Source organism: Cygnus olor, chromosome 3 (genome assembly GCF_009769625.2).
Source record: "Cygnus olor isolate bCygOlo1 chromosome 3, bCygOlo1.pri.v2, whole genome shotgun sequence".
Taxonomy (NCBI): Eukaryota; Metazoa; Chordata; class Aves; order Anseriformes; family Anatidae; genus Cygnus; species Cygnus olor.
In genome coordinates, this window is record NC_049171.1 from 13,070,144 (window position 1) to 13,088,455 (window position 18,312).

Consider the following 18,312-nt stretch of genomic DNA (forward strand, 5'->3'; position numbering starts at 1 on the left):
ACAATCTTTTTTTTTTTTTTCAACAGCAGCATCAAAAATGACTAGGTTTCATTCACTAACAGAATAATACATATGTTTTGCTCAGTAGTGTTTGTTTGAATTACAACTGTGTGGAATTCAGGACAAAGCTAGTGTGGCTGCACTGACCTGCTCAAAATTCATATTTAGATAGTTTCTCCTACGATACCTGATTAAGTATACCAATTATCTAAAATATTCAAGTTCTTCTGCTATTCCATTTCAGAAAGAAAGAAAGAAAGAAAGAAAGAAAGAAAGAAAGAAAAAGGGAAAGAAGAGGAAAAAACATTCATGCGTATGTATGAACAGCTGTTAGCCTTGATTTTTTAAACAATGTTGTGCTGCCCCATTTATCTGAAGGTTTCTTGGTATTTTGAACGATAAAGGTGGGTACAGATTTGCTTCTCTTGCCTTCTTTCATGTTTAAATTTCATTTCTGAATGCTGACTTCAGCACCAGGTTTCTCTGCATACCAGAGGAGTGGTCTCCGGGGACAGAGGGAAGGGGAAAGGGTTATAAGAAGAGGCATATTATACATGATCATATAAAATTATCCAAGATGTCTGTTTCTATCTTATTCCTTTCCTGGTGTACAGAAGAAAATAAGCATTATAGGCCCCAAGGCACTTCTCTGTGTCTGCTTCTGCAGAATATCTACTCCTGAGGCTTACAGGAACATCCGCAACTATGAGAAAAGATTCAGCCCAGCATTGAAAGACCGTAGTGTTTGGAGATGGAAAATGCACGAAATGTGTGTTAACCGGAACTGGAAAACCTAAGCAAGTCATTTTACTTACAGCCAACAAAACTTTCAAGAAAACTTGTACTGATTTATGTTCATGTGTCCACATTTGGATCTCCATCTTACCTTCTTGGATACAGCTTTGCATTTGATTCAGTGTAAGAATGATGTGAGGCAACGTTGTAGGTGTTTGTGTATTGGATTTTGGCTTGTTTTGTAAGTGCTATAGAATTTCCTGTCTGAAGATTGTTGGTTCACTTTTATCTTCTCATCTCTAATTACAACTATTATATTCCAAAAGACTAGAAATAAACTAAATTCTGTGCTAATCTGAAATTTAAGAGCAGAGGATGAGGAATAGGGCAGAGAATTTGTTTATTTTTGATCTAAGGTAGATCAAAAACAAACGAACTGTTTGAGAGTCTACTGACTCTCATTTAATCCAGATCTTCTCCTCTGAACTAGCTCTGAAATATCTTACCACAGACCTAGAAGAAATTGGCTGTTTTCCTATCTTTTCTTCGCTCCCTTGCAGTTTCCTGGAGGTCAGAGAGCTGTACCAATCTCTCTGGTCCAATGTGGCCCAGGAAATTGCAAATATTTTCAGCTGTGTCAGGTTCTGCATATGCAAGTTAGGAGGTTCAAAGGGAAACTTAATTGACACTAATCCTCATCTTGACTTTTGCTCACCTCCTCCTCTTTTCCCACTAAGACTTCCCACCTTCCCACCTCAAAGCCACAGAAGCTTTAAAATTTTTCTTATAAAAATATATATATTTAACCCTTTGGCAATCTCTTAATGCCCTTTTATTAAATCCCTTAACTCCTTTTATTAAGTCCAGGGTAATTAAAATGATTATAAACCTCTCTTGAGAGATTATTCCCTTTAATCACAGTGCATATTTGCTGAGATGTAGGCGACATTTGTGGTATATCAAATATACTTTGGGCAAAGGTGTTTAATAACAATTTTTTAAACTAAAATCTTGATTAAGGGGGTTTAAGGCATTAAAAATCATATCTACATGTGGTCATGACAAAACACTGAAGGACTTCAAATACTTTTCCACATGTACAATGGCACAGTTGTAATCAGGCGTCTCAATTTATTTCAACTCCAGCTCCTCAACTGGCATAATCTGTCCTAATGCCATTGGCTCCCAAAGTGCTACACTACACCACGTCTGTTTTCTGGGCAACCAGAACAAATGCACAGTAAATGCAAAGTAAAATCTTTTGGGGGTCATTATTACCTAGTTGATGGAAGAAAAATCAAGGACTTTTGTTCTGGAATGAGCTTAAATGTTCTTGGCTGGGACTCGCAAACTCTGCACTCATCCCAGCTCCAGCATAGTAAAGTGGTCAGCTGAATATATCCTCTTGAAAATACATATGGTTGGATGTTGTTGGCAATGTATTTATATATAAAGTAAGAAGGTCTAGGAACCCCTATTCTGGTGTAAAATTTAAATACACTCTGAACCATCATCCAGGTTTGGGGTTTAATGTGGATATTAGCTAAAATTTCTCACAAAAAGTAGGCTTCATTGTGCATAGCACATTAAGTAAGACAAAGTGCTTAATCAGTCCTTAGCAGCTGCTAATCTTTTCTCTAACTATTAGTGATCATTTAATTTCTGTTTCTTTATGCCTGTTAATATATGGTCTGAATTTTAGTTGGTACTTCCAGGACCAAGATCCCCAAAGTTTAAGAGGTGTTGAGAGAAAAATATAAGTGATAACACACACATTATAGTCACTCTTGAAGTTGTAGACGCTCTTACAAAGTTGTAGAATGACACAGATCAGTATCAAAAGTATTTATATACTCTGGTGCTTGCTACTAGACTGATACCAGAAGATTCAAAATTAAATAATTCTGATAAGAAAAACAGTAGGTGTCCAAGATTGGTTTTGTTTTATTGCTATTCTTTTTTTTAAGAGATGGAAAACATTAAATTAAAAATAAATAAATAAATAATCAAGAGGATCAACAGCCAATTGCCTTATTCTTGACCACTTCTAATTGCTGTTTATTTTCACTGATGCTTACATAACTTAAGCATCCAAGCACTGCATATTGTCAACACCAGCAGCAGAAAAGAAAGATATAATTTTCTCTACTGAAGGAGTTCATAAGTAACTCAACTGCTTCTAGGTTAAGATTGAATGGGTATCCTTAAATTGCTCCAGAAGAACAAAATTTATTCTTTAAAAGCCCTTCTACCTCTGACAAAAGTGAAACAATACTAATTTGTTATGCTTTATTCTATCTGTTCTATTCTAATTGCATGCTTGCGTTTTCATAAACTGGCTTTCACAAACAAATGCCGGTGAGAAACTAGGAACTCCAAAGAGGGAAAGAATATAAAATACAATGCAAAGTAAGTTGGTATACGTATAATTTTCATTTAGACGTCTTTACATGTCTTGGATTCATACTTTATACTTTTCTACTGAGGTCAGCAGAGTTACAGCCATTCATCAAGAGTCCAGCAGGTCACAGAATGGGACCCTGTGTTTTATACTTAAATAACAAAATTGCATTAAAACATAAGATAACTATTAGCAAGGGTGAACAAGACTGCAAATCAAAAAAGATGAGACTCATTTAAGTGTTTGAATCAAAGGAGGGATTGGCACAGTATTGAAGAGGGATTGATATGAAAGTTATCAAAGACCAAAGGAGCTGTGAAAAGAAGTAAATTTTTAAAAGGAACAGAGAAATAGGTTTATAAGGACTACTGCAGTAAGATTGTAGAAACAATTGAAGGGAATCTCTGGTAAAGTTAGAACTATAAGAGATCATATAACAGATCTAGCTGCAAAAGTTAATAGTGATTTTTCTAAACATTCATCTGCTCTGTTTTTTGTCTGTTGCTTTATTTTTTATTCTTCTATGAAAAGCCTGTGAGTTGTGCTATCATTTCATTTAATTTAAAATGTTGTCAGTATATCAACATCTAAAATATATCAGCATGCCTTGTAATTGAGCTTTGTGTAGGTTCTGAAAGGGAGAAAATAAGGTCCTGCCCACCATGCAATACAGTAACCTAAGAGATATTTTAGGAAATTTTATCAGTAATGCAGACAATTTTCTGGCAGTGATGAATACTGCTATACATTGATGATAAGCAGGATATGTGAAAAGACAAAAGAAATATAAAGGTACAAAAGTTATGGAGATATTATTATAGAGAACCAAAGCAAAATATCTATTTTTTGCTTGAGTGCTGCAGAAAAGATGACCTAGATGGAATGGGGTTTAAGATCACTCGACTAACTCAAGAAAAACCTTCAAATGAGTAAAAGAAAATGTGTTGAAGACACAAGTAGTAGGACTCAATTTGTAATTCAAGGCACTTGAAATTAGTTGTTAATACATCGGTGTTTACCTGTGCACTAGAGAACTAACTCAGTTCATCCTGAAATAGACATCTATGCTTAAACACTCTCCAGACTCCACTGACCTAAACAGGACCTAGGCATCAAGCTTTCAGTTAGATATCTGTACGAACACATCCAGATCTTGGTCTCTTATGGTGAACCCCATGTTAGACATCTACAGTGTTGGTATATGTGTCTGGTCATCCAAGGCTCCACTATAATCAACAAAGAAAAAATGGGTACCTCTAGGGTGAGATTAATTTGTGTTATTTAAAATATTCAAAGATTAAATTAATTGTGTGCTAAAAATACATGTTTTCTTTATTGGCAGAAAAGAGTTGGTATCTATCTGGTCAGATGAATCCCCCTTGCCTCGTGCATGGTTACGTAGCTGAGGGAGGCAAAAAAGCAAGACCAGAAGTCATAAATCAAATCAGCATAAAAACATTTAAAGGTTAAATACTGTAGCATATTACATCATTACATAGCTTCATTAGCAACATTAATGTAAGCCTGAAGGAAGAAAGGTTCATATAGATTCACAACACTATATTTCCAATGCTGTCTTGTATACCTATATTCCTATTCTACTCATGCAAGAAATCCTTATATGTACATACTGAACAAATAACACATTGGAGCTGAAGCACATGATGTTCTACCCAGGCTCTTTTGGCCTGAAGTAGAGCTTTTAGAGAAAAGCTACAATTCTAATTATAAATATTGAGGATGTGACTCAGGAGTAGTGCCTGGGAACCCTGACCAAAACTAATGCTTGTAGGAAAATATGAGAAACAAAAAGCCCTCAGAAACAATTTACAGTATACTTTTGATGAGCAGGTTTGTAGATAAAACAGAAAAAAATGCATTTCTGTTACATTTTTGTGTTTTTTGTTTATTTATTTTCGTTTTTTAAAACAAGGATTTTCTAATCCTTACTTAAAAGCTCGTGCAGTTCTAAAGGGAGAAACCTAACATTCCCAATTTCTTAGGATGGAGGAATATAAAGCATGTGTTTCTAAACTTTTCCTAAAATAAACAAATGAAGAATGAATGAATAAATAAATAAAGCATTGCAACTTTCAGGGAAAGGCTTGTTTATTAAAGGCTGTTGGCAGTTCTGTGTTGTTCTCTGTTTAGCACCTACTTTAGCAATCTAAAACCTGCACACAAAGCTGGCACAAAGCTGTGCCAGGAAGGTTTAGTTTAGACTGGACATTAGGAAAAAAATTATTTACCATGAGGTTGGCCAAACACTGGAATGGGCTTCCTACGAGGTGGTTGATGCCTGTCATTGTTCAAGCAGCATTTGGATAATGCCCTTAATAACATTCTTTAACTTTTGGTTAGTCCTGGAGTGGTTAGGCAGTTGGACTGGATAATCTTTGAAGGCCCCTTCCAATTTAACTATTCTATTCTATTCTGTTCTGTTCCGTTCCGTTCCATTCCGTTGCATTTCATTCTGTGCTATTCTATTCCTTGTCCTTTAGGGCCGCATTCACAGACCCTGTACAGGTGCCTAAACACCCTTCAGTTTCATAGGACAAACATTTATGCAAATAATTTGGTGTTAGGAAACTTTATAGATTTGAGATTTATGTGCTGTGACATCTGTATCTATGTTTAAATAACTGACTTTCTCTAGTCCTGTCCTCAACTGCTAACTCCTGAGCCTCCTGAATTCCACTGGTCATATGTGTAAAGTGGGCAAAATACTGCTCTGAACTTAATGAACTGCTCAGAGACTTACTTAGTGGAAGCCAAAGTTTTGTGATATTCTTGAAATGAGACAGAGAACACCCATCTCACCAGTAGTGCAAAATCATGTAGGCATGCTCTGATCATGCCCAAGACATTAACACTTGATGGGTCTCTCCACACTACAGGTGGAAATAGCTGATGGGTTGAAGGACTCTATGATGCTCCCACCCACACACACACACACACACACAAAAAAAAAAAAAAAAAAAAAAAAAAGGAAATTGTACATGCTGCTTGCTAGGACACTCATTTTGGAGATAAAATATCCAGTTTTTATTCTTGCAGTGGAACACCAAAATAAATCCTGCAATACTCTCAAGCATCACCATTGGCTAGTAGGTCTGATTTTACCCCCTTTTGTATGACTGATTACTTTACATTTGTAGGGAAAATAATGAAGTTTTTATCACTTGTACTTTTTTCCTTTTCCTTTTTCACATTCCTCATACCAAATCAACTTTTTTCTCACAACTCCACATGCAGTCCAGAAACAAAATTTTACCTTAAAGTCACAGGCATGTAATGCCAAGGATATGAATATCAAAGATATTTGATCTTCCAATCTTTACTCTTTGAATACAGAATTTCCCTTCTTTTACATTGTTCCTTTAAAAACAGTGGCTGAAAAAATAATATAAACAAAGTGACCAATGTGATCTAATTTTAGAAGACAAAGATTTTTTTCAGGAAGGATCTTTGATTAGCAGTTACTAAAAAGCAAATTCATAACAATTTTTCAAGGTTATTTAAGATTTGAAGAGTTTAAAAGAAAGAAATTATATAAGTGACTAAAAATTGTTTGATGAGTACTTGCCACTACCAAACTCTGATGATATTGGATAGTTCCCCCGTTTCCTACATAATTAATTGCAATATTAATTGCATATAAAATTAAATACAATATTACTTAGAACATTATTATTATTAAACCTATGTCATACTGCTGAAACAAGGTTATGCCTAAAAGTAATAGATCCATATATTGCACACAAAAAAATTGTATTTCAATTCTATAAGTATCAATCCAAATAATATTCTAACTTGTTAAACATATATGCTGCTTTGTTTGATGAGGAAGGGAATTTTTTGGAATGCTAAAACACTACATACTTAATTTTGACAGTATTCGAAAACAAAATAGGGTAGCTGCCATTGAAATATTTTATTTAACTGCAACTGAAATATGCCAATTAAATTAACTGTCTACTTCATACATACTTCTACATCCATACATACACTATTTTATTGCAATAAATTCATCTGTTAACCCGCAACTCAAACCATTGCTTTAAATTTCATTTGCTAAGTAACGTCAGCTACAGGTCAAATTACTCATTGATGATACCCAACAGCAATAAAGAAGCCCTTAACATAGTTCCCGTAACTGCCTCTTTCACATTGCAATCACTTTTCCTCCGTGATACAGAGCAATGTATGGTCCCATTCCAGTAAAAGCCCAATATATGCTCTGAACTGTCCTCTGGGACAAACCTGTCTCTCTCTGCTGGTGACATAAGGAGAATTAGGAAGCTAAGCAGTGAGGTGCTTGAAACAGTGCCATGCTTGTAATGCCTGTAGATTAAAAGATGTAACTAAAAGAAGTCAAAAACATGATTCATGCTACCTCTAACATTAGACTAGACTATATTTAGATGTTAGACACTGTTTTTCTGGACATAATTGTGTAATGATTAATGTAGCAATTCACAGGACTACAATCTCACCTGTTTTAGACAAAGAATACAGTTCATCTGCTAAATGCATGCAGCATAACACAGAAAGCAGTAAACATTTAAAGCAGACAAATGAGGTTGGGAAATTGGGAGCACAAATATGAAAAAGAAATAATCTTATTTTACTGTAAAATTAAAATATTTAAATCTATCTAAGCAATATCAGATGGAAAATCTATATCATGGGAAATGGTATAGGTCACAAACTGAGCAGCTGTAATAGTATACATGAAACCTAACAATGGTTATGCAAATTAAATTTAATTCAACAGTTCAGAGATGAGTAACAAGTAGGTCTAATTCAGTTATGTCTGATACATGCTACGCACCCATCCATTTCACCAGGGTGTTTAAAAATACTGGCTATTAATTGTACTTATTTTGTGGATGTGTTTAATTTTTCCAGTTTTGCATTATTTAGGAGTGTCACACAATGATCATAAATACAGGAAACAAAATACATTTGTTTGCTTGCTTTTTCTTCAAAGGACCAACTGGCCAGTCTTGTTACTTACCCAGTTAAAATACAGACTTGGCTTTATTTAGCAGGGTTCATGAACTGACACTTGTGGAATTCCTTGGGTACATATAGCGTACATTTTAATCTATACATATAGCACATATACAAGGGCTTTTCCTAGCTCACAGATTGAGAATTCATTTTATCTTCTTTGGGTTGACTGTTGCTCAGATACATATATAGCTAATCTAATTGAACGAAGGATCTGGCCAGCAGAGGCACAAAGCTGGATGGAAATCACACACAACCTAACCCCAACGTGCCCATTTCCCTGTGGCCAAGCCTCCTTGCAGGGTCAGCACAAGCAGAAAGCAAAAACTAGCCTGTGTTTAGGTAGCCCAGTAGAAGAGCATCTGGGCACAGATGAGGGCTCAGGATTCAGGCAGGCTGCTGGGGCAAGCTGCCACCCTGCGTATCGGTGCTACAGCACTAGCCAGAAGGGCTGTGGCAAAGCCCACTGCGCTGGCCTACAGTCAGCCTGGCCATTATTTTTCTGTGAGCCTTCTGGAAGCATTGTGCATCTCATGCTTCTACCAAAATCCCTGCTTACTTTAAAGGGGTGATGTGACGCCCTTTTGATAGTTTTGGGGTCCTGAGAGAAAATCCCCATTTCTAGCATAAAGGGGAAAGGGGGAAAGGAAAGGAGAAGAGGAGGCAAGGAAGAAGAAGGAAGCCTGGTATAAATCATGAAGCAATCGCCAAGAGTGTGATAAACAATATGCTACATTAAAAAGTAGTTAAATTCACGATCCCAAACTTAAAGCTTTAAATAAAATTAATCTTCTGATTTAAAGTAGCCACAAGTCAGGAAACTCAGCCTTAAGAATGGGATACTTTTAAAGTCGTTTTTTTTCTAGCTTGGTTTATCAGCATACTTACCAGGAGCAAATGTGACCTCTGCAAGTTATACACATCATGAAAAACCCAAGAAGTTCTGCCAAGAGCTGGTGATAAGTTGCTATAACAGCAGCTTGGGGGTTGAGAAGTGCACTTTCCTTCGCACTCATGGTAACAGGTGACCTGGTGATAATGACATCATTAACACATTTCACCTTTTTAAGCTCTCCCGCTGGTGTTTTACTTATACTGGTTTATGGGGGAATCATTTAATTTTGATGTTTGAAGTCCCTTGTGTTCTTAGTGGTATTTTTAAGGAAAAAGAAAAAAGAAGAAAAAAAAAAAAAGTGGAAAGAGATTGTCCTCTGGGATGTGATTTGGGACAAAATCATTTGATTCTATCAGCAGATTCTGTCTTGTGTGAAAAAGAACTTGGGAGTTTTTATAGTGATCAGATAAGATTGTGATTAATCTAATTCGGTTTTCCCTTCAGGAATAGGCAATACCCTCTTTTAATAAGCAGCTATTAGGCACTTGCCAAATTTTCTAACAGCTTCTAATGCATACAGATATGTATGCATTTTTTATGCAAGCTAGGTATGTCTATGAAAAAAGGAAACCAAACCAAACCAACAACAAAAAACACACCAAATGGAATAGTTTCTCCATTTGATACTTCACAGTCCTTATGGACTCTTCACTGTAGATATGCATGAAGCAGGATCTTTTGTTCCTGTTGTTACCATGTCTCTATGTACTTCTCTATGTACCCTTGTAGGTAATGATTCGTCTGGAAACATTATTAAATGCATTGTTTATCTCTTCTTTTCAAAAGCTATCTTACAACACCTCTCCTTTTTTTTTTTCTTGTAAATAGAAAAGAATCTAAAACCACTATCTCCTATTTAACAATTGCAATTTAATAACATCCTACATCCGAGATTTTTGTTTACAGAAACGTTTGCCCTTGACAACTTGCTCCCTACATCAACAATGTGAAAACAAACCTATTAAACCCTGAAACTTATAAAGAGAAGGGGGGGGGGGAAAAAAAAGAGAGACAAAGAAAAGATAAACCCACCCATAGCAGCAAACACTACAGCATATGGAAGCATTTCTGAAATGTATGGGGCCAGATCCTATCTCCACTGACATCAATCAGACGTTTATCACTGAATTCAAAAGGATCGCCCACTGAAAAAAAGGAGGCTTTCAGAATGGGATCTTGTGCTCAATTTCCAAACAGACTTGAGTATTTGACACCTTTATTATACTCTACATGCTTGGATAACACAACAATACAGGACAGGACTGGTTTCAGTCTCAAGAAAGGAGATGTAATTGCTGTCTTCAACTACCTAATGGGAGGTTACAGAAAAGGTGGAGCCAGACTCTTCTCCGAGGTTAAACACAAGGAAGATGGGAGGCAATGGACTGAAATAGCAACAAGAAACATTCCAAAGAAATATTAGAAAAATGTCCATAGCAGTCAAAAATTGAAACATGTTGTCTAGCTATTGAATCTCCATCCTTGAGGACATTCAAAACTTGGCCGCATATGACTCTGAGCCCCCTGATCTCACATAGAATTTGCCCTTTATTTGAGTGGAGGATTTGGACCAGTGGTCCTCCGGGAAGGGCAGGGAAGGGCAGGGAAGGGCAGGGAAGGGAAGGGAAGGGCAGGGAAGGGAAGGGAAGGGAAGGGAAGGGATAAAGATTCTATTTATGGAACGATTGTGGTTCTCAAGTCTGCTTTGAGAATATTTGAGAATATATTGCTTTGATATATTAAGTCTACATATTCAGGCTAAATCTTCCAATGGCAAAACTGAATTCAAACAGCATTGTAGAAATTTGTGCCAGTTGAGGATCTGGGTTTGCTGCACTGAAACAGAAGTTCAACTCCAAATGTTCTCGGTACAGAAGTTGGCTGAGGCCCAAGAATGCACAGGCTGTGGGTACACAAACAAGCTACTGTAGGGCATGGATATATGGCACATATACTACTGTGGTGATTTTGCTCCCATACTGGTCTTATTCTGTTACCTCAGGGCAAATGAGATGTTCAGTAGCTCCAACACCAAGCAACCTACATCCTGTGTATCACAACTGAAAGGTTAGATGTCCCAGATTAGCTCCTTGCAAGTTTATCCTTACAGCACTTACTGGCCACTGTTCAGTGATCCACACCTTATTTTTCAGGTTCAGTGTAGGGAAAAGACAGCATCAGAAATACCTGTGCAGACCAGAAAATAAAATAGCTCCTTTGTCTTAAGAAGCCGACGAAAATACAACCAAATGTATTTCACAGACTTGCAAGTCTTGCTCCTGTCACACAAAATGCCATCACACCACTTGAGAAAACCACCTGCCAAATTTTGTTCAGACTACATGCCACTTGATGCACACCTTGCAGCTCTCTGTACCTCAGAACTGTAACTTCCCTGCGATTTTTAATTTGCAGTAACTTAGCACAGTAGTAACAAACAGGATCTTTGGCTAGACAAGAAAGAACATTAATCCTTCTGTGCAATGATGGACAGCTTTAAGGATATGCCTTTTGTAATGCAAATAAGAACTGCCCAGTAAGATCTTGGTTTACTACAAATATTTCATTTTCTGGGTATTTTCTGTAGTAAAGTCTACCTTCATCATTTACTTTTCACCTGTCTGCTCCATGTGACCATTCCCTGAGCAGTCCCCTTTACACTTCTCCACATACAGGTCCATATTCCAGAAGTCTTTATGACACTGGAGTCCTTCTGTTAACTGTGGTATGTCCAGTCCCCTGCAATGATCCTGACACCACAAGAGATATCTGAAGCGTGAAAGAATTGGAAAACTGTTCTTACAGTTTTCAGATATGGAAACGTCCTGGCTAGCTGACTTTTCATAGAGCATCACCTGTAGTTTGAGAGCTTAAACGCCCATGATACGGGACCATGTTTTTGTATTGCATGAACATTGCAAAGATAAAGATTTTATTTCAAAGAACTTAATTTAAAAAGAAAAATAGTACATGGCATATCATGTAATTGCTATTTATTTTCATAAACATGAGGTATTTCAAAGTGCTATAAGACGCAGCACTAAATGTACATCGTTGGAAGAAATTAAACACAGAACTTTGCAGTTACCCAGTTCTATGCACCAAACATTAACAAATACATTAACTGGAAGAAACAGGCTAGGAAAAGGCATATATAGTAAATTTCTTTACAAAAGTTTCTTAGTTCAAAAAAGTGATAAAGTAATATCTACTCAAAACTTTCACAACTCATTTTCATACGAAAATATAAGTATCAAATTTAGTTATGTATCAGCATCATACTAAAGTATACAGGCAATGTAAGAATTAGTACAGTACATAACAGAGATTAACAATATATTTGTATACAAAAACATGCTCCTCAAACATTGAGGTATTACAGTACTTAGGTATGAACTTCCAGTCTAATACTGGTAGCAAAAGCCACCTCTCATAACCCAAGACATGTACAAAAGGCAAGTGTGTAGATGGTATTTACAGAAAATTCCCACAGGGGTACAAATGCCAACCCCTAAAGTAACATCTGTTAGAACATAAGCACCATAAAAATTAGGAATGAATGGTTTAAACTCAACTATATGTCATCAGCAGCTCCAAATGCTCACAACAATTAAAAAAAAAAAATCCCCACCATCTACAGTTCTTAAGAAAAAAAAAAAAAAAAAACAAAGGCAGTCCATTGTTGTTTGGTAGTCTTGCAATGAACTCCTTGCAAGAACATACATTTGCTCCGTACCCGGATAATATAGTTTGTCAATTATTTCAGGGACTGGATTGAAAGTAAAACCAACATTCTTAACGTCAAAAAACACAATTTTTTTAAAGAATCAAAAATGTGCAAAGTGGCAATGACTGTCCTGGTCAGCCAAAAAAAAAAAAAAAGAAAAAAAAAGCTTAGCAAGTCCGCTTGAATTCTATTTTCTTTACCAGCTGTTGTTGTCTGGCTTGCAATTTCTCCTTTTCTAGCAATAACTTCTGCTCCTCTGCCTGAAGAGAATGGACATATTCAGTGGCTTTTTTCAAGATCACAACTTTTGCAGCTTTCTCATTTTTAACCAGTTCTGGAACATGGTCCCTTAATGTGAGGAAACTTGACCGTAGATCATTACGCCTTTGACGCTCCAGGATATTGTGGTTACGTCGACGTTCGCTATCCTCTGAATCTGAGTTTCGAGGACTTGAACTCTTAGACTTTGGTTGGATCATGGGTTTTACCGGACGGGGCACCTCGGTTTTTAACTTTTTCTGTGGTGGAGCATCTTCACTCTCCATGTATGGAGAAGGAGCGGCATAATTATGCTGCTGGTGAATTGGTGCGCAACGCTTTAAGATCAGTTCATTCTGCTGTGTCCTGACTGATGGAAAAGTGGTATTTTTAGGACGCACTGTAATAGTAAGAGTCGTAACAGCCTTGTTGGAGGAGGAGCGTCTTTTCTCCACTGTCACAACATCTATTTCTTCTTCTTCATCCTCTTCCTCCTCGTCTTCATCATCTTTTGGTGACAAAGTAAAAAAAAGAAAATGGATGTTATTCCTTCAGAAAATACTCTGAACAAGTATTAAACCAGATGTATTTATTGACAAAACATGTACATTAAAAGCAGCAATGAAATAACTGATGGTAAAAACAGGGTGTGCCCACCAGCTAGAATCAGCTATGGCTCCAGAAAAATATAAAATATGTACAAAGTAACTAAGGAAAAGTGATTTCTGAAAGTTTAAGTTTGTTTTTTTAACCGCTTCTAATTTTCAATAAAAGTGGGGCTCCCACCCAACTAATCTCAGTGGCAGAAAGAGTTTTCATACAGAACGTATGAATTTTTAATATATCTGTGGAGCTGGGGTGCAAAATGCATGCACAGAGTCACAACACGGCCCTTGCTTGGTGGAAAAGCATCCGGAAAACAAAACAATTGCTGGGTTTGTTCTAATGCAGAAGGTGAAGCTGCTCCCGCCGGGGACCCTTTAAGCCGGTGTTTGGTGCTCTGCCAAGAAGACAGCTGTTGGAAGTGCTTCCTCACCCAAAGCTGTCAAACCAGACATTAAAGGGACAGAAGGCTCTGCAGCCCGGGATGGATCACCAAGTTTACCCTGATGGTCATATGGACCGGCTCACGGGCACAGGCGGAACCAATTTTCAACAGAATTGGACTTCTGTGCAGGCACAGACAGGAGATGTCTGTGGGCATTTTAGGTTCTGTCCGTGCAAAAACAAGGAGTCCTCTGCAAGGCTACTTAGCCTGCTCCAGCCTCCCAGTGTGACACTTATGGACACATCCACCACCCTCCCCGAAACGTGTGTTCAGTGTGACACTGCCACCCCACTCATCCCCAAAACACCCTCGGAGATGGCGGACACAGGATAAGGGGGCAGAAGGAGCTATGGAAGCTTCACAGCACCATGCCAGGGTCCTGCTGTCCCTCAGGGCCATCTCCTGCCGGGCCACCAGCCCCGGACCCCTGCCCATGCCTTCCCCATGGGGCCGCTGTCCCCATCCCCATCCCTACCGTGCCTGCTGCCGCCTGCTGGCCGACCCGCACCCCACACACCCCACACACCCCCCGCCCAGCCCCTTCCTCCCTTTCGAGGACACCACCGCCCCCAATGCGCTCACCCGAGTCACTGAGGGTGTCGTCCCCGGAGCTGCTGCTGCTGGCCCGGCTGTCCCCAGCGGGACGTGGCGACCGAGCGCCCCGCGGGGCCTCCCCGCCACCCCCCGCCCCTCGGCCCGTTCCCATCACCGTCGCCTCCCTTTTGGTGACGGGGAAGGGGAAGACAACGGCTGGGTCCACGCACTCAGCCGTGGCCACGGCAGGGACGGTGGCGGTGGTGACAAGGGTGGTGGTGGAAGAAGCCGGGGGGGATGGTGGCGTGGCGGCGGTGGTTGCAGCGGGCGGCTTGCCCTGCAGCTTCTCGCTGACCGCCCGCTCCAGCTTCTCGCGGGCCGAGAAGCCGCTCCACATGCAGTCCTGGATGATGATGGAGTTGAGGTTGTTGGTCACGCCAAGCCCCGACTCGAACAAGTCCCCCCCGTCCGTGCCGCCCCACAGGTCGGCCTCCGGGGGCAGCAGGAGAAGCTCGGACGCCCAGTCCAGGTGGTCGGTGGGGCGGCAGCCCCCCAGTGCTGCCCCTCCCCAAGGCACCGGCCCCCCCCCCGGGGGGTGCTCCTGGAGCCCGGCCCGGCTGGGAGACAGGGGAGGGGTGGGCAGCAGCTCAAACTTTTTCCAGATGTCCTCGCCGGGGGGGGCAGAGTCCGGGCCGCACAAATAAAAGTCATCTTCATCCGGGTAGAAACAGGGCTGCAAAGAGTCAAACTCGAGGTCGGGGTTTTTGCTGACCATTCCTGGCATTACGGGGGTCTTCTTGCGGCTTCCCGGGTCGGGCAACTGTTTTAGAGGCAGGTTTTATGGTATTTCCACCAAGGGGAAAGAGAGGTCCTCCCAAGACCTGAAACTAAACCAAAAATAAAAAAATGATGATTAAAAAAAAAAACTGATTACAACATGAAGAAACACACAGACGCGACTGTAACTCCCTTCCTCTTAAGTGAAAAAGCCACGAAACAGAACAAAACCAAAACACGGTAATTCCATCATCAACAGCAAGAAGCCGGGAACCTTTTGCAAGTCGAGCAAAAATGCATCGCACACCTTTCCTCCCGACTCGGGCATTAAAGGAAAAGGGCCAGGTAGAGCTCCGGCGTGCAGGGCTCTCTCCGGGAGGACACCCAGCAAGGTACGGCAGGGATGCAAAGCACCTCTGCGCTCCTGCACAGAGCACTCCCCGAACTGCTTCAAATGCTCAAAGCAGCAGAGTAACTGTAGACAGATGCAAGGCTTTGATACCGTAATCTCTCCAGAAAGCCCTCTTAATATGCCAGCAAAAGTAGAGGAAGTTTACTCCTTTTGTCGTCTGCAGAGCAGCGCAAAGAGAGAGGGGGATGCAAAAAAGGGGGCGGAGGGGGCTCTTCGCAACTTCGCAAATCGCCAGTTCATTCACTCAAAGCGAGCCAGAGAAAAATCCACACAAAACACAAGGGGGGAGGAGGAGGAGAAATTCAGCAGCTAGAGAATTATCAACCTTATGTAATAATCTCACATACAAACACGTTAAAAAAAAAAAAAGGCACTAAAACTACCCCGACACCACCAACAAAGCCTTGGGATTTGCCAAGAAGGTACAGAAGTTTCTGTCCCCCCTTTCTTCCAGCTCAAGACGAGAGCAAACGGAGAGGCTGCGAGTGCGACAACTTTGCAGATTTTGCCCCTTGGTGCACTAAAAGCCTCCTGCAAGCAGCACTTTTCCCCATCTCCCCCGCGGAAAATGCGCGCCCCCTTACCTCGGCCGGACCCCCCACTCGCTAGCCACGACCAGTCACCCGCACCCCATTCCTCTTCCAAGAGCTGGGTTGCATCAGACATTTAACAAAAAAATAAAAGATGACTTTTAAGTCCCAAGGAGCCGTTCAGCGTCTCTCCCTTCGCCGCGGTTAACGTGACACGAAGGGAAAGCGTTTGGCTGGGTTGAGAACAGCTGACGCTTAAACGGCGACCAAAAAGGGGGGAAAAAAAAAAATCCATTAAAAGCCTTATGATGAAATGCAAAGAAACGAGCCCGGCTCAGCTGCTCTCCCCCTGCCCCGCCCCCTGATCACTTCCAGTATTGTACATTTTTCTGCTCCTGAAATATATTAAACCGTTAAAAAAATGCAAAGCACTAAAGAGGCACCTACAAAACCCAGGCGAGCTCAGCGCGACAGCTCCAAAACAAAACCAAAATATCCGCCGGGATTTTCTTCTGCTCAATGAAAAACCCATTCACGCACTGCAATGCCCCTGCACTTCCTCTCCCTTCCCATCCTCCCTGGTTTCGCGACTCGAACGCGATGGGGAATTGTATTTATTTCATTGGGTTTTTGTCCTCCTGCTTATTACAGCCCAGACCCTGCAGCTTCCTCTTCTTACCTCCTTGGTGATGGTGGTGGGTGTTGCAAGGGGGAGGAGTGGCGGGGGGTGGGGGGAAAGGGGAGAAAAGGGGGGAAAAAAAAAAAGGAAAAAAAAAAGCAGATGATCTTGTATGTTGCACTTTACTGAGCCCGCGCAGCCCCCGAGGCTAATCCAAGCCTCCACAACCACCCTTTGCTTGCAGACAGATGACTGTCACTGGCAGGCTTTGAAGCTCCTAGCTATTATTTCCCCCAACACCAAAAAAAAAAAAAAAAAAAGGCAGCAAAAGCTGACACACCCGGGGAGGCATTAAAAAAAAAAAAATTAAGAGGGGGGGGTGAAGCGAGAGCAGCAAAACCCCACCTCCTGATTTCCATAAGGCAGGGAGGCGCCTGGCGTTTGGCGCCAAAAGCCCCATTTGCTCTTTATGCGGGGCAGGGCGAGGGCCCGGTCCCGCTGCACGGGGGGGTGGGGGGGGGGCTCGGCTACCCCGAGCCGAGCCGTAGCCGAGCTCCGTCCCTTTCGGGTCGCCCCCTCCCCCCGTCCCCGCAGCAAGGGGGGAACGCTCACGGGAGGAGCGGCATCCCCCAAGCCGCGGCGACACCCAGGGCGAGGAAAAAAAAAAAAGAAAAAATAATAATAAAAAAAAAAGAGGAATAAAGAAGTGGCTGGAATACGGAGTGGCTCCGACTGGGGGCTTTGTAAATCGTTATTAACCATCCTGCCGGAACGAGCACCTCCCTCAGACGAGCGGTGTTTGCCCGCATCCCCCCCCGGCCCCCCCCCGCCCCGCGCCCCCCTCTCTCCCTCCCCGCCGCCCGGGACGTGAACACTCGGCGGAGCCGCCGCGGGCCCCGGCTTTCCGCTGCGGACGGCGACACCTTGCGGAGGGCCGGCGGAGCTCGGCACGGCTCCCACCTTATCTTCCCCCCCCGGCCGCCGGGCACCCACCGCTCTCTCGGCTCCTTCCCCGCGGGCGCGGCGGGGCCGGGAGGGCGGCGGGGCCGGGAGCGCGGCGCTGTCTCGTCGGCGGAGCTTGACGGAGGGGGGCGAGCCCGGTGGCGAGCGATCGCGATCCGGTGGCCGCTGCGGGGTGGCGCCTCCTCGCTCATAGGCTGCAGGTTGAGGCGGGGACTGCGGGGCGTTGCTCGCAGGATGGCTGCCGGCGGGCGGCCGCTTTGTGTGCGGAGGGGGCTGCGCCGCCTCCTTCCCTCCCTCCCTCCTTGCCCGGTGGTGGGGATGAGCCTGGGGTCTTCCAAACTGGCCGCTTCATCACGTCCCCCGCCCCCCGGATCGCAGCCTTCGGGCTGCGCCCTCC

The 18,312-nt window shown here is 41.9% G+C and overlaps 1 protein-coding gene across 5 annotated transcripts; it reads right to left on the minus strand.

The window, feature by feature from the left end:
* Positions 1-12,028: 12,028 nt before the first annotated feature.
* Positions 12,029-18,084, minus strand: MYCN (MYCN proto-oncogene, bHLH transcription factor). 5 transcript variants are annotated; one of them, XM_040553058.1, is made up of 3 exons: positions 17,946-18,084; positions 14,663-15,501; positions 12,029-13,540 (listed from the first exon to the last, which is right to left on the minus strand). In XM_040553058.1, exons 2-3 carry the CDS (start codon positions 15,396-15,398, stop codon positions 12,942-12,944), a joined length of 1,335 nt encoding a protein of 444 aa, XP_040408992.1. In that variant the 5' UTR covers positions 15,399-15,501; positions 17,946-18,084; the 3' UTR covers positions 12,029-12,941. The 5 variants fall into 5 exon arrangements, with proteins under 5 accessions (XP_040408992.1, XP_040408994.1, XP_040408993.1 ...); XM_040553060.1 differs by lacking the exon at positions 17,946-18,084 and adding an exon at positions 17,013-17,048; XM_040553059.1 differs by lacking the exon at positions 17,946-18,084 and adding an exon at positions 16,781-16,997.
* Between the last annotated feature and the right edge of the window lie 228 nt (positions 18,085-18,312).